The sequence below is a fragment of the Heterodontus francisci genome, chromosome 23 (genome assembly GCF_036365525.1).
Source record: "Heterodontus francisci isolate sHetFra1 chromosome 23, sHetFra1.hap1, whole genome shotgun sequence".
In the NCBI taxonomy this organism is placed as follows: domain Eukaryota; kingdom Metazoa; phylum Chordata; class Chondrichthyes; order Heterodontiformes; family Heterodontidae; genus Heterodontus; species Heterodontus francisci.
Window position 1 is genome coordinate 17217082 of NC_090393.1, and position 16564 is coordinate 17233645.

The 16564-nt window shown below is 41.5% G+C and overlaps 1 protein-coding gene across 8 annotated transcripts in view; it reads right to left on the reverse strand.

The window, feature by feature from the left end:
• The window catches only part of git2a (G protein-coupled receptor kinase interacting ArfGAP 2a), a 145808-nt gene that overhangs the window by 35971 nt on the left and 93273 nt on the right, over window positions 1-16564 (reverse strand). For all 8 annotated transcript variants that reach the window (XM_068054770.1, XM_068054771.1, XM_068054775.1 and 5 more), the window contains exons 10-12: window positions 14458-14530; window positions 11128-11230; window positions 10553-10659 (exon numbers count right to left, since the gene is read on the reverse strand). In XM_068054770.1, the coding sequence (XP_067910871.1) occupies window positions 10553-10659; window positions 11128-11230; window positions 14458-14530 (283 nt within the window). The remainder of the gene's footprint in view (window positions 1-10552; window positions 10660-11127; window positions 11231-14457; window positions 14531-16564) is intronic.

The window sequence follows — 16564 nt, forward strand, 5'->3', positions numbered from 1 at the left end:
TACATATTGGGAAAAGACCAACAACTGCATCTCTTCCCAGACCATCACCTTTTCAGTTCAGTTTTGTCCACATTTCAACTGAAATGGAACACCTAATAACCACCAACCCAATTTGACTTAGAAATAAATAGCGTGGCACACATCTTTGCAAACAATGGGGGAAGGGAAGAATTGTGATCATTCTTAAAATAGTCATGGATGAGCAATTCAACTAAGAAAGCCCATCCTTCCAGCATCCAATTGCATTTTGAATGCCCCAATATCCTTGTCACTAAGGTCTTGTTGTGGTTTGTTATTAATAACATTCATCAGCCTCCGATTTTAAAAAAAATCATACTTTTCATTGAAATTGTTATCTCTTGAAGTAATATTCAGACTTACCTCATCAATATCATTTAAAAGTTTGATATGACCCAACCTTAACCTCATTGTCCAGGCTGTACAGCTTGAGCTTCTCTAATTTTTATTGCAGCGTATCCCTGAAAACTTGGGATCATTCTTCTTGTTCTTTAATGCACCCTTTCCTTTGACTCCTCAATACAACGACTATTAGTTCCATTAGTGTTAACTACAGGATGATGGGACTTGCAGTGGTGCAGCACACATCTGGGTATTATAGACCAGTCAGTCTTACGTTGGTAGTGGGCAAATTATTGGAGAGGATTCAGAGACAGGATTTATGATTATTTGGAAAAGCATGGTTTGATTAGAGACAGTCAGCATGGCTTTGTAAGGGGCAGGTCATGCCTCACAAGCCTTATTGAATTCTTTGAATATGTGACAAAACACATTGATGAAGGAAGAGCAGTGGATGTGGTGTATATGGATTTTAGCAAGGCGTTTGATAAGGTTCCACATGGTAGGCTCATTCAGAAAGTAAGGAGGCATGGGATTCAGGGAAAGTTGGCTGTCTGGACACAGAATTGGCTGGCCCATAGAAGTCAGAGGGTGGTAGTAGATGGAAAGTATTCAGCCTGGAGCTCGGTGACCAGTGGTGTTCCACAGGGATCTGTTCTGGGGCCTCTGCTCTTTGTGATTTTTATAAATGACTTGGATGAGGAAGTGGAAGGCTGGGTTAGCAAGTTTGCCGATGACACGAAGGTTGCTGGAGTTGTGGATAGTGTGGAAGGCTGTTCTAGGTTGCAACGGGACATTGACAGGATGCAGAGCTGGGCTGAAAAGTGGCAGATGGAGTTCAACCTGGAAAAGTGTGAAGTGATTCATTTTGGAAGGTCGAATTTGAATGCGGAATACAGGCTTAAAGACAGGATTCTTGGTAGTGTGGAGGAACAGAGGGATCTTGGGGTCCATGTCCATGGATCGCTCAAAGTTGCCACCCAAGTTGATAGGGTTGTTAAGAAGGCGTGTTGGCTTTCATTAACAGGGGGATTGAGTTTAAGAGCCGCGAGGTTATGCTGCAGCTCTATAAGGCCCTGGTTCGACCACACTTGGAATATTGTGTTCAGTTCTGGTCGCCTCATTATAGGAAGGATGTGGAAGCTTTAGAGAGGGTGCAGAGGAGATTTACCAGGATGCTGCCTGGACTGGAGGGCATGTCCTACGAAGAAAGATTGAGGGAGCTAGGGCTTTGCTCATTGGAGCGAAGAAGGATGAGTGGTGACTTGATAGAGGGGTACAAGATGATGAGAGGCATAGACAGAGTGGATAGTCAGAGACTTTTTCCCAGGGTGGAAAGGGCTACCACCAGGGGGCATAATTTTAAGGTGATTGGAGGAAGGTTTCGGGGAGATGTCAGAGGTAGGTTCTTTACACAGAGTGTGGTGGGTGCGTGGAATGCGCTGCCAGCGGTGGTAGTAGAAGCAGATACATTAGGGGCATTTAAGCGACTCTTGGATAGGTACATGGATGATAGTAGAATGAAGGGTAGGTAGTTAGTTTGATCTTAGAGTAGGTTAAAGGTTCGGCACAACATCGTGGGCCGAAAGGCCTGTACTGTGCTGTACTGTTCTATGTTCCTCTAATAAGCCAGTGTGAGATATTTGTTCCCACATTAAACAACTTGGATTGCCCTAGAAGCTGTGTTATGGTGGCAAATTTCACAATGTGAGACGAAATACAAAAAAGGGCCATGTCAAAGGAGCATTTACAGTAGACAGACAGCTGCCTCAACAATTCAGTAAATTCAGGAGCCAGTGTGAAATTCAGCCATCAGACCAGGAAAGTCCCAGTTTCAAATTGCTTGTTCGTGCTAATCTCAGCTGTAGTAATAAATTACCTGAATGTTTCCTGGCTGGATGGAAGTGAAAAGATAAATACCAAGGTTCCCACTCTGATCGGCCTTAATAGCTCCTACTGAAAAGCACATGTGCATGGATCTTGGGGTGAGGATATGTTTTTAGGCCACGAAGCCACATAATCAGGTAACCAGTCAACAGTCGTCAACTGGTTCACATAAAAACTACCCACTTGAGTGCACCACTGGAGACCATACCCGAACATCATCTTCAGAAGAGGAAAGAAGGATGAAAAAAGACCCACTGGACTCTTCAGAAAGCAAATCGACAACAACACCATGAACTGAGGGCATACATATATTCAAAATATACTGTTTTAAAAGCACAGTTTTTGCTGGACCTTTATTTGTTGCCACCTATTTGAATGCAAAGCAGAAAAGATATAGATAAAAATAACAGGTATTTTTTTCTCTAACCTGTAAACTGGAGGTGCGCACAGTAACAAGATGAGTTTTAATAACAAGAAAAATATATCTGGTGAGACCAGCAGTATTACATGTAGCCAGTTTGCCACAATGTGCTTAGTTAGATCAGTATTCTACTTTATATTTTGATCAAGTGTATGTTTATCTGGACTCAACTGTATTATTTCCCCATAATATACAGTACTTCTCTTCATAAGACCTTTAATACTTTGGAAAACTGACATTATGATTTCGGATATCATTTGTTCAATAACATGGTGGGGTGGAGGAGAAAGGGGGGGGTCTAAAACAGCAACAGGTATGATGATGCAGGCCATTTGTACTCAACAGCATTGGGGCAAGAGGAGAAAGTTACTATGCAGCTATTGAACGTCAAAATAGTTCATCCATGTCGTATTTTTATACTAAGTTCTAAGTCACTGTTATATGCAGGAAATAGTTAAAAATAGTCTAGGTAATTGATAATTCTAGTATGCAGAAGTCAGGCTTTGTTGTTTTTAATCCATTTGATTGCTTGTTGCAGGGCTCCCATTGCCAAATATTCCACCTTCCACATATCCTGAAGGTAGACTCTGAAATATGTTGAGTACTTCTCATACCTTGGCAGTTAGCTTTCTCAAAAGGAGACGAGGAGATCCAACACCGGATCAGGTACACCAGTTCAGCCTTCTACAAATTACAGCAAGTGTTTGACAACAAAGACCTCCACAAATCAATGAAAGTCTTAATGTACAGAGCAGCTGTCTTCACCAAACTCCTGTATTGCAGCAAGACCTCGACTGTGCATTAGCAATACAAGAGCGCTAGAGAAATTACATAAGTAATGCCTCCGCCACATCCTCCAGATTCAATGGGAGGATTGTCCAACAAACTCTAGTGTCCTTCTTCAAGCCAGATCTACAAGGATACAGGCAAAATTCCTGCAAAATCAACTCCAATGGACTGGCCACTGCGTCCAGATGGCCGAAAATAGTCTCCCTGGCCAGGACCTGTTCTCACAACTCTCAAATGGCCAACGTTTCAGGGGAGGATAAAGATAATACTTCAAAGACACTCTGAAGCTCTCCTTGAAGTGCAGCTGCATTGACCTTAACAACTGAGAGGAGCTTGCTACTAATCATTCAGAATGGTGACAACTTGTCCACCAAGTTGCATCACGCTTCCGAGTCCCAACGCCTTAATGATGAGGCAGTGACAGCAGAGGCGGAAAGAAAAGGAAGCAAATCCTTCACTCCGGATCCCACAACCTTGTGGGACGCCCTGTCCCATATGCCCAAAGATCTGTGGGTCGGAAATCGGCCTGCTCAATCATAGGAAGACACATGAGAGAGATACAATGGGCTGAATGGCCTCTGTCTGTGTTGTAACTGTTCTGTTCTAAACTCATGACCCTGAGTAGACGTCGTTCTCAAATTGAGGGATAGCCGATGATGCAGAAGTGTTTCAAAATATAATGCAAAAGTCATACTCATGGTCCAATCGCACATTTTTCAGTAAACATATTGCGTCATGCAGAGATGTCATTATAGACTGGTCCAAAAATTGTCCAGCAGACCGTTGGCATTTAATGCAGATTTTACAAAAAAAAAAACAGGCCAGAAACAAATTTCAACCTGAATCATGCCCAGACCCCACACGATTTCAGATTAAATAAATTTCCCATTTTAAAAGCATCTGCAAGTATGGAGAAAAAAGTTTTTTGGTTGTAAAAAAAAAAGTGAGCATATTGTTACAACCAGGTGAGAAGATCTAGGGGTTCCCTCTCAGCCTTTGCCTGGTTTAACCGTAACAGGGTTTAATTTTGAAAAAACATGTTTTTAGGTCCCCCTCCGTGAATCCTTGTTCACTGCTCCAACTGTAAGGCAAAGAAATCAGACAGGTTTCCTTAGATTTAAACAAGAAAGGTGGAAGTTTATTAATGTTAAACTCTAATCCGGTTAATGGCTAAGAATATGCGACGCCATGGCGCTAGCATGCATACGCAATACACACACACACGCAGATAGAGACACAAAAAGTAGAAGGAATAAAGGGTAAAAGTTTGTGTGAGAGAGAGAGATTCCTTGTTCCAGCTTCAGGTTCCAACTGCCTTCTTAATTCAAACTGTCCTGTGGCCAATTCAAAAAACCTGGACCAGCCAAAAAGTCATGCAACTAACTGGTTTAACCAGTCCTGATTTTGTGGATTGTATCATCTTAGCAAGCCCTGGAATGCACTTCAATGTCTGGTGATCAAAATCCACTTGGGTTAATTGGAGCAGGAAATAGTCCTTTGTCTCCATAAGCAGCATCTCTTAGCATGCAAATGTCCTTCCAGCCCAGTGTTTGGTGATCAATCGGGTCATTTCTTCACTCCAGCAACAGTTAAAATCAATGTTCATATGACAAATTGAATATGTCTCATTCTTGGCAGGTGGGGGCCTGCATGATAATATATACCTGAAAAATTCCACCTGGTTAACTAGAATGTGCCAGTATCTATTTAGATAGTACTATAAATTCATGGCTACTGATGATTAGAGAGTTCTAAAAGTTAATCTTTGGGAGGGAGGGACAAGAGATCTTCATCCAATGCTCAAGCATACCGCCTGGCATGATTTGAATAAGAAACAATAGCACAAATAGCAAATAAAAATAGAAAATTCTGCAGTCAGGCAGCATCTGGGGAGCGAGAAACAGTTAACGTTTCAGATCAATAACCTTGCATCAGAACTGATGAAAGGTTATTGATCCGAAATGTTAATTATTTTTTTCTCTCCCTGACCTGCTGAGTATTTCCAGCATTTTCTGTTTTTCTTTCAGATTTCCAACATCTGCAATATTTTGCTTTTAAAACATATATAGCTAGCTGGATGGTGCTGCTCTCCTTTAGAGTGAGAGAAAATCAGATGAAATTCACTGAATTCTGCAGTTCTCCTTATGATACAATTGGTAGCGCAACTAAATCAGACCAAGAAGGTCTGAGGTTCAATCATTAGTCCTTGCTCAGTTAGCCGATCCTAAGTAGATGGGGCAATAGAATGCAACAATTTGCCTTGCAGCTCTTAAGATTGGGAAAGCAAAGGAAAAGTCCAAGGTTCCCACTTCTAACCGCTATCTTGAAACTCTTGCTAGAACGTACACTGGTACTGATATCAGGTGACAACAGACTGGACTCTGCTGTAATGTTCCCACAGTCAAATAGTCTGTTGATTCTGCCTCAGCACATACATGAAGAATGGTCACCTGGATGAGGTACAACACATGGTTACCACTCTTCAGTGATCAATATCTATAGAACAGTGGGAAAAAACTGAAGGCTGGGGGTGGGGGTGGGGGGGGGGGGAAAGGGGAGGAAAAACATTGATGGAATTTTATTAGACACAAAAGCTTAATTTAAAAAAAAATACATGCAACAAATAACCACTAATTTTAGGCCAGCTTCAATTTTCATTTAAAAAAAGCTTTATTATATAAAGACAAATTTTGGTTAAAAAAATATAATCAGAAAGATATTAGACTCCGAAGTCTTGACTGTCTTTGGTAAGAGATCCTTTAGACTGAATTCAGCCTGTAGTCTTGTGACCACTCTAGAAAAGTAATTGGCACAAATTTCTGTAGAGGCCTTTGTCCAACCTCCAAAACAGAAACAGTCTCCAAATATCCCTGCAGTTAAAGCCATCCATAGCGTCCTCCATGAATGTCATTTCCTTTATATCAATTCTTTCTAAGCGCTGCTACAACTCTAACACTTGCATACTTCATGAACAGGACAGGACACTTTTCACTGAAAGCTTCAAGCGTTCACCTTTTCATCTGAATGGAAAAATAATTTTGGTTTCATCTGACCATAAGTTGCTACTCTTAAGAATTAGAATATTTTTTTTATAAACAGGCACAAAATATAAAGAGATTCAGCTTTTCTCGTGTATACCTAACCTTGCAGACTATTTTTAAAAAAGCATTGAAATCAAGAATATTTAATTAAGGACATTGTTTCCTTCTCTCCCCTTGTCTCTTGGTTTGGAAGTACCTCTTTTCACCAGTAATGATGAATAATCTCAATTTTCAGCAAAGCAAGCTTTTAAATCAACCATGCAATCCTTGACTGTTGTGTTTAAGACTTTATTTTCTCCCCTTGTAGTTTTCTTATCTTTCTCCAGAAAGCTCTGGGGCAGTTTCATGGGTGCTGGCTAAACTCTGATACATCACTCAACTGACCATTCTTCAGGCGAGGATCTGCGGGAGTGGCGGGGGGGTGGGGAATGAGCAGGGGGGGGGGGGGGGGTGTGGAGAAGAACGTTTGTGGAAGGAGGAAGAGGGTAGAGGCAAGGAACTCACAGCCAGCCTGATTTTTTGCAATGTCCACATTTTTCTTCCTACTAATATTCTCCCCATCTCTCCTTAAAGTGTTGGTTTCTGCTGAGGTCCACGGACAATGTGCTCTGCCCCCGTGCATCTGCATTGTGTTGAAATCAAGATTCATCACACTGATTCGGAAACTCATTCTTCCCTTGGACCTCAACACTTATGAGTCAGAAGATCATGGATTCAAGTCTTTTTCCAGAGATTTGAATACAAAACCTATGTTCACACTCAAGTGCAGACAGCGCTGCACTATTGGTGGTGCTCTCTTTTGGATAAGATATTAAAACATAGACCACGTCTGCCCCCTCAGGTGGGCAATAAAGACCTTAGGGCACTATTTTGAAGAGCAGGGCAGCTCCCCAGTGGCCTGGTCAATACTTATCCCTCAACCAAGATCACTAACAGATTATCTGGTCATTATCACAATTTGGCCTAACCATCAGCCTCAAGAAAACGAACATCATGGGGCAGGATGTCAGAAATGCTCCAGCCATCAATATTGGCGACCACGCTCTGGAAGTGGTTCAAGAGTTCACCTACCTAGGCTCAACTATCACCAGTAACCTGTCTCTAGATGCAGAAATCAACAAGCGCATGGGTAAGGCTTCCACTGCTATGTCCAGACTGGCCAAGAGAGTGTGGGAAAATGGCGCACTGACACGGAACACAAAAGTCCGAGTGTATCAGGCCTGTGTCCTCAGTACCTTGCTCTACGGCAGCGAGGCCTGGACAACGTATGCCAGCCAAGAGCGACGTCTCAATTCATTCCATCTTCGCTGCCTTCGGAGAATACTTGGCATCAGGTGGCAGGACTATATCTCCAACACAGAAGTCCTTGAAGCGGCCAACACCCCCAGCTTATACACACTACTGAGTCAGCGGCGCTTGAGATGGCTTGGCCATGTGAGCCGCATGGAAGATGGCAGGATCCCCAAAGACACATTGTACAGCGAGCTCGCCACTGGTATCAGACCCACCGGCCGTCCATGTCTCCGTTATAAAGACGTCTGCAAACGCGACATGAAATCGTGTGACATTGATCACAAGTCGTGGGAGTCAGTTGCCAGCATTCGCCAGAGCTGGCGGGCAGCCATAAAGACAGGGCTAAATTGTGGCGAGTCGAAGAGACTTAGTAGTTGGCAGGAAAAAAGACAGAGGCGCAAGGGGAGAGCCAACTGTGCAACAGCCCCAACAAACAAATTTCTCTGCAGCACCTGTGGAAGAGCCTGTCACTCCAGAATTGGCCTTTATAGCCACTCCAGGCGCTGCTTCACAAACCACTGACCACCTCCAGGCGCGTATCCATTGTCTCTCGAGATAAGGAGGCCCAAAAGAAAAAGATCACATAGGTATTTATGGGACTTGGCTGTGTGCAAATTGGCACTGTGTTTTCTGTATTACAACAGTGACTACACTGCAAAAAAAAAAGTACTTCATTGCTGTAAAGACCTCTGGGACATACTGAGGTTGTAAAAGGTGCTATATAAATACAAGTCTTTCTTTCTACCCTAACACTTTCAACTTCAGTGCTATCCTGCACTAAAAGCCTTGGACCTTCGCTCAGCATTACTTTATGATCACCACTAACACACAGTGACAGCAGTGTGTACCATATACCAGGTGCACTGCAGCAATTCACCACACCTCCTTTGACAGCACCTGCCAAACCAATGATCTTTTCCAACTAGAAGGACAAGGGCAGCAGACGTGTGGGAACACCACTATCTGCAAATGCCTGCCCAAGGCACACACCATCCTGACATGGAAATATATCGCCGTTCCTTCACTGTCTCTGGATCCAAATCTTGGACCTCCCTCCCTAACAGCACTGTGGGTAGACTACAGCGGTTCAAGGAGGCAGCTCACCACCACCTTCTCAAGGGCAATTAGGGATGGGAAATAAATGCTGGCCTTGTAAGCAATATCCACATCCCGTGAAATGAATAAAAATAAGGAATTATAAATTAACTTGAATGGCTTTTTGAAGGGTATATGAAAGTTTTAGAAAATATTCATGATGCTAAGACAAAGCATACAGCATTACTGTGTGAAGAACTAACAAATATAGCATTGCAGTAAATAAAATACAGCATGGTATGACAAGAATTCATATAGCAAATTTTTGAATAAAGTCTAAACTGTTAAATAAATGGTTCAAAATATTTCCTCTGCTGAGATTTTATGACAAATATTAACAAAACAAGTCATTCTCTAAACAAAGTAATAGATAACTGGAGACAATCGCAAAGCAGAAATCTCTGATACAGATGTTTCAAAAGTCATCAAAAATTGAGTAGGTCACACCTTTCTAAAACTCTAGCTTATCTGTTCATTTTATTCACTTTTTCTGTCGTAACAGCTGTTACAAAATTGGGATGCAGTACAGCTGGTGTTTGGGTTTTTGAGACGGTCCCTGATGTGAGGCTGAGGTTTTCCAGGTTGAAAGTCAAATACAGGTTAGACAAATAGTCCTGTGATTGAAAACAAACAGCTTTTTTTTTTAAACCAAGGACATATTCCTGGAAGTTTTTAAAGTTACAGTTCTACAGACTGTTAGGCCAGCTAAAAGAGCTGGGTGTGTGTTTTTTTAAAAGAAGGCTTTCAGAGTTGCGAGTTTCTGCTTGGAGTTGAAGCAGACTACAAAACAACAGTTTGGCTACAGGTAAAGAAGCCTGGACTGAGGAGTGACCACTGGTTATCCAGGGTACCATGCCATCAGCATAGAAGTATGAAGGCCGAGGTGGTTCAAGGGGCGACCAAACCATTAAAGCGAAGCTTGCATCGTTCGCTATTGATGGGACCTCATGACTTCCGCATTGGCATCCTGGAAGACAAACTTGAAAAACTACCTGAGGAAGATCCTGATTTTGTTGCACTTTGGACTGTGCAATGCCATCTTGCTGATAAGCCTGTTCAGAGGACTAGTAAGGACTATCTTAGTTACATCTGATTGTTAACGTGCAACCTTTAAGATATACATACATCGACCGTGAGTTAACTGTTAGTTCATGTTTAATTTATGGTTTTGGTTTGAGTGATAAAGTAAAATTTATAGAAGTGAAATCTGGTCAGTTTGGTTTTTGGTTTCATAAATTGGTGTCAGTCAGTGGATTTGATTCTTTTCATTTGTTGATGGTCTCCACGGGGATCATAGAGTGGGCAGCCAGTACATTCAGTGTCATTGGGCAATGATCCACAATAAATGAAGGATTAATGATCATGAAGCAAACTCTCCCAATTTGATTAACTGATAACCAACAGCTGACCTTTGGAAAATGGTATTGTTGGAATAGATTTAGGATACATGCACAGGTGTGGCACTCCCCTATCTCCTTTCACTTCAGTGATACAGTTGAGTCCTGATGAATACAATAAACCTGCTAAAGATTATGCTTGCATAAGGAAGGCTTCTATACAAAGTGACAGTAAATGGGAATAGTATATTAGGATTCTGCATTTTAACCCAGACTCCACTGCACTGCTTTTTGAAAGCCAATATATTTTAAATGAGTAAAATCTCACACACCTTTAGGACTAGTGACAGGATTCCCCAGTTGTCTCCGTTTGGCATCACTTAAAATATCAATGACTAGCGTGGCAAACTCATGAGCATTAAACCGTGCCAGCTTCTGTCTTCCCTGCAACGTAGAATAAAAAGGAAAGTACAGCTAAGAATTTGAATGTGTACATCACCTTAGCAGTCGTGATGTTGTAAATGGAGACAGTAGTTCTATGATAATCAAATCCCCAGAACTGAACTTAATGACTTTACATCATGGATAATGTTAACTTACAGGCTACCTAGATACAACAATTTAAAAACCTAGCAACAGAAAACAACTAAGACTAGAGATAAAAGCAATTCTTAATACTGGAAAACAAGTTCACATTACATGTAGAAACCTTTGTAGAACTGAAAGAGAGTTTTCACTCTAAATGCAAACTGGTTTCTTCTCTTTCACAAGCTGATTTACTTGCACTGTATTAACAATACTTTTAGGACACTAGTAAGCATACAGATATCAACTGGATTAAGTGAAAATTCATTCAACTAGTACCTCCATTTTAACAGATTTGCAGCAACAAAGCATTTACTAAAACCTTGCCTGATTTCTCGTTGATGAGTACTCTGGATTCACAGGAAGGAAGGGAATGACGGTTGTCTCAGTTACCAGGGTGCTATGGTTTTGAGTTGTCAGCCAAACTGTGCATAGAAAAATAAATTAATTCAAATGCATTTATCCAATACTGTGCATCTCAGTGTACAAGACCCAAATCCAGAGACTGGTCCAAGTAGATTCTGTAACTGTAATGAAGCTGATCTATAAATCCATGCTTTCCTTTCTCACACTCCAGCACCATCAATGCAAAGAGATGTAAACTGTTTTGGAAGTAATTAATTTTTAATCCATCACTTGCAAGATTTAATGTGATCGAGTTCTGATCATGTCACAGAAATTAACGACTAATAAATCAGCTTACTTGAGACTTAACATCCTACTGTTGGGGTGTCTTGTATAACTATTTATGTGCCCATTGTACCAAAATGAAGGAGGTTTCTTCACTTCCATGTGAATTAACGTTATCTAGAAAGCTACATAAATAACATAAATATATAAATAAAATATATAAATGCCTATTTTTTCCTCTGTCGCACCTATTTCCTGTTGTCACAATTTAGTAATGTTTTTGTAATATTAATACTTTGAGTAACAGGATTACAACAGGTAACAATAATGCCTGTATTTCGTCCTTTCAACACTTAATCGCACAAGTGATTGTTGCAATTGTTGCCTGACCCTGGACTTTACTGGGAGTACCTCCACACATAAGCTCTCCTCCACCTGAATCTGTATCAGGCCAACACTCTCTCACATGTATGCTGTTCCCAGCTCAAAAGGGGGAAGTGCCCTCTTGTTCCGACAGTCATCCCCAAGCTTCTCTCTCAATTTTCTATCCCTGCCTCCCCCCAATCCCGCTTACCCTGAAAGTGCCATGTTCAAGTGCAAGCAGTGATAGAGACCCCAACCAACCTGTAACTTGCGGCATTGCCTACCTACCCCCCAAACCCCTACTACACACCGCCAACACCCCCCATCTTCCTCCCCACCCCACCCCACCATCCCATTGTGCTGGTCCCAATCTTTTTGGTGGAGCCAAACACACACTGCTTGATAGCTGCTGTTCATGATTCCAGCCTCCACTGCTCCTACCAACTTCTATCTTCGCAGCCGTACTGCTGGCTCTTTTTCTCACCACCTCACTAAGGTGAAAACTATGGTTTTTGGCATTATAAGCACTTTAAAGATAATTACCGGTTCTCAGCTTAGTGTTGGGAACCAGCTGACCTTTCATACTATGGTCAGTGGAAAGATAAATGCTATAAGGGTGTGAGGAAGCACAAAGACTTGGCAATACACAGATGGCTGAGATAACATGGTCATGCAGAAATTGGTAGCCAGAACAAAGATATGCACAGCATTAGTAAACTTTATAATTATGGTTCCTAACTTACTTTGAATTTTTTCCAAGAAATTTTCCCGAGGGACAGGATAAATTGACTGTGTGGTTGACAATAGAGAATAAAGCTGAAGGAAAGATACCAATGGACTAGTCAGGTGGACGGAACAGTGGCAAATTGAGTTCACTCTGGAGAAGTGTGAAGTAATGCATTTGGGGAAGGCTAACAAGGCAAGAGAATACACAATAAATGGTAGGATAGAGAAATGTAGAGGACCAGAGGAATCATGGCGTACATGTCCACAGATCCCTAAAGGTGGCTGGACTGGTAGTTAAGGTGATCAAGAAGGCCTTTATTAGCTGAGGCATAGATTAAAAGAGCTGGGAGGTTATGCTGGAACTGTATAAAACACTAGTTAGGGCACAGCTGAAGTATTGTGTGCAGTTCTGGTCACCACACTACAGTAAAGATGCAATTGCAACAGACAGGGTAGAGAGGAGATTTATGAGGATGTTGCCTGGACTGGAGAATTTCAGTTATGAAGAAAGATTGGATAGGCTAGGGCTTTTTTCCTTTAGAACAGAGGAGGCTGAGGGGAGACGTAATTGAAATGTATAAAATTATGAAGGAACAAAATAGAGTGGATAGACAGGCCCTAATTCCCCTTGTTTGAGGGGTCCAGGGGGCATAAATTTAAGGTTAAGAGGAAGGAGGTTGAGGGGATGTGAGGTGAAATCTTTTCACCCAGCGGGTAGTGGGGATCTACAACACTGCCTGAAAGGGTGGTAAATGCAGAAACTCTCATAACATTTAAAAGGTACTTGGATATGCACTTGAAGTGCTGTAACCTACAAGGCTATGGAAGAAGAGCTGTAAAACGAGGGATTAGGTTGGATGGCTAATTGATGGTCAGAATAGCCTCCTTCCATCCTGTAAATTTCTATGATTCTATCCTGCTGGGCACTAACTTTAATTACCCAATTACATGATGAGGCAATGAGTGGAATATGGAGTTGACAAATGGTAAACCAGGAAAGGTTTACAGAGAGAACCAGCAACACTACACAGAACATGTTTACACTGACTTACTGTGAATAATCAAATCAGAGATATTCTCTCTGACTCGCATACCCCAGCCTGGTATTCTTACCCAGCAGTCCTCCCTGAACCAGCAAAACAGGTTAAATCATCATTCATCTTATTGTGGTTTATTGCATAACATGGCTGTTGCATTTGCTTAGATAGCCAAAGGCACCTTATTTCAAACTAACTCACTACATGCAAAATGCTTAGAGACATTTGTAAGAGAAATGATTATGCACTACATAAATGCACAATTTTCACTCTTTCACTGATGTCATTCCATCTGCAAGTTCCCCTCCAAGTCACACATCATCCTGACTTGGACCTATATCTCTGTTCCTTCACTGTCACTGGGTAATAAACATGGAACGCCCTTCCTAACAGCACTGTGGGTGTACCTACACCAGACAGACTGCAGCAGTTCAAGACGGGGCCTCACCACCATCTTCTCAAGGGCAATTAGGATTGACACATCCCATGAAAGAATTTTTTTTAAAATCTAGTTAATCCTGCAAGGGGACATGATTTTTTCGAACAAAAAGAGCCCTTAGCCAAACCTGGCTTCCTACCCCATCAAACCCAGCTTAAACTAGCAAACCTACCCTCCAGGAACAAGATTCAGGCTTGGAATAAAAGTTAGTTAAAATTGGAGTTTGAATTTGAGGCCAATACTCTAAAATCATTGCTACTGGGCTTTTTCCCGACGATATTGATGTGCTGTGCTCTCAGGTAACAAGCAAGCTATATGAGAAAGACCTGTGAACGTTTAACAAAAAGTCAAGGAGGGCAATTTCAAAGAGATAATCTAAAGCAGAACTCCCTTTACAAAATAGGAAGCAAGATGCTGGAATATTAGAATATTCTACACTTCACAGCTGAATGCTCACCTGCATCAGTCTCCCTTCGATCTACTTCATCATATACATCCATAGCTAGCTCCTCAAATAAGTGATTGCTTAACTGGAAACAGAAGCAGAAAGAGCATTTTACTACTCCAGAGAAAAATGTAATTAAATTGCAACTACATAAACCAGAGTGATTTGAGAATATTTAAGAAACTATTTAATTTACATTCGACATTAAACTACAGAGAGGCAGTTTGAAAAACGCTAAGTATGAAAAGGAATTGTGAAATCAATGAACAAACTTGCACATTAAGAGATCACTAGCGCTTTACCTCTTTCCAAGTTAATTTTTCCCCACGAATTTCCAAAAAAGAAATTGCCAAGACTGAAATATTCCTGTTTGGTTCCCAAAAAACCCACCATATCTTGCTCTCACTCCTGCTTCTTGAGTGCAATCTAAACGAAGAGGTGTTTGCGTGCCTCCTAACCTGAATAGCAATACCAGTCGTAGCCTTGCTGCCAATAACGCCATACATTCTGGGAAGGTCAAATGGTGAGAGAAACGTTAAACAGCAGAAATGCCTGAGGGAAATCGGTCACCAGCTACAATCTGACCATCCTACATGGGGCTCAAATTTAGGCCTACAGAGACACAGAATCCTCAGAATCTCTGAACCTTCTTCACCTTCTGCTAATATCAGTAGGCACAGTTGTAGCTGAGGTCTGTGTTAAACCACAAAGACTGCATTTAAAGTTTGTTGACCTCCCTGTCTTGGCAGCATAAATGGAGGGATGGGAATGTATTAATGACTCAATGCAAACTAATTTCACTTAAACCCATTTTCTTTTTTTGTTGGAGGAGATGGAGGCCCTACAATGAACTAACGGATGCAATGTTGCATGAATTATAACTGCAGACTTGAATGCAAGAGGTTGGTTGGCTGGGGCACATTTCAACTGACTAACTGATCCTCTTTAAAGACTGCACTCATCACCCCACATGGGGAAGAGGCTAGAAAAGGTGATAACAATTCCTGCCACCCGACAGTGAGCCCAAACCCTTAGCCATGGGTAAAGGCCACTTTTTACACCTTGACAAGACCTAGATGGTTCTCTGGAAGAACAGAGGTAGAGGCGAATGGGGTAGTTATTTGTAAATGAACTGTTCTTCATACTGTATTTGCAGGAACATATGACACACATTTTTTCTAGAAAAAAAATCACCTAAAATTGCTGTGCATCTTATGGTCTGAAGGTCACCCTTGCAGTACAGATTACTAGTACATGTTTCAGAGTTACGAACATACAAACATACGAATTAGGAGAAGTTGGCCACGAGCCTGCTCTGCCATTCAATAAGGTTATGGCTGATCTATATGTAACCTCAACTCCACATTCCTACCTCCCCCTAATAAACTTTCACCCCTTGCTTATCTAGAATCTATCTACCTCTGCCTTAAAAATATTTAAAGAATCTGCTTCCACTGCCTTTTGAGGAAGAGAATTCCAAAGATTCACGACCCTGAGAGAAAAAGTTTCTTATCTGTCTTAAATGGGTGACCCTTTACTTTTAAATAGTGACCCCTAGTGCTAGATTCTCCCGCAAGGGAGTACATCCTTTCCACATCCACCCTGTCAAGACGCCTCAGGATCTTGCATGCTTCAATCAAGTCGCTTCTTAGTTTTCTAAATTCCAGCGGATACAAGCCCAACCTGTCCAACATTTCCTCACAAGACAATCCTCTCATTCCAGGTATTAGTCTAGTAAACCTTCTCTGAATGGCTTCCAACGCATTTATATCCTTCCTTAAATAAGGAGACCAATACTGTACACAGTACTCCAGATGTGGTCTCACCAATGCCATAACTGAAACATAACCCTCCCTACTTATGTATTCCATTCCCCTTGCAATAAACACCAACAGTCTATTTGCTTTCCTAATTACTTGCTGAACATCCATACTAACCTTTTGCGATTCATGCACTAGGACACCCAGATCCCTCTGCATCTCAGTGCTCTGCAATCTCTCACCATTTAGATAATATGCTTCTTTTTATTCTTCTTGTCAAAATGGACAATTTCACATTTTCCCCCATGATACTTCATTTGCCATATCTTTGCCCACTCACTTAACCTATCTATATTCCC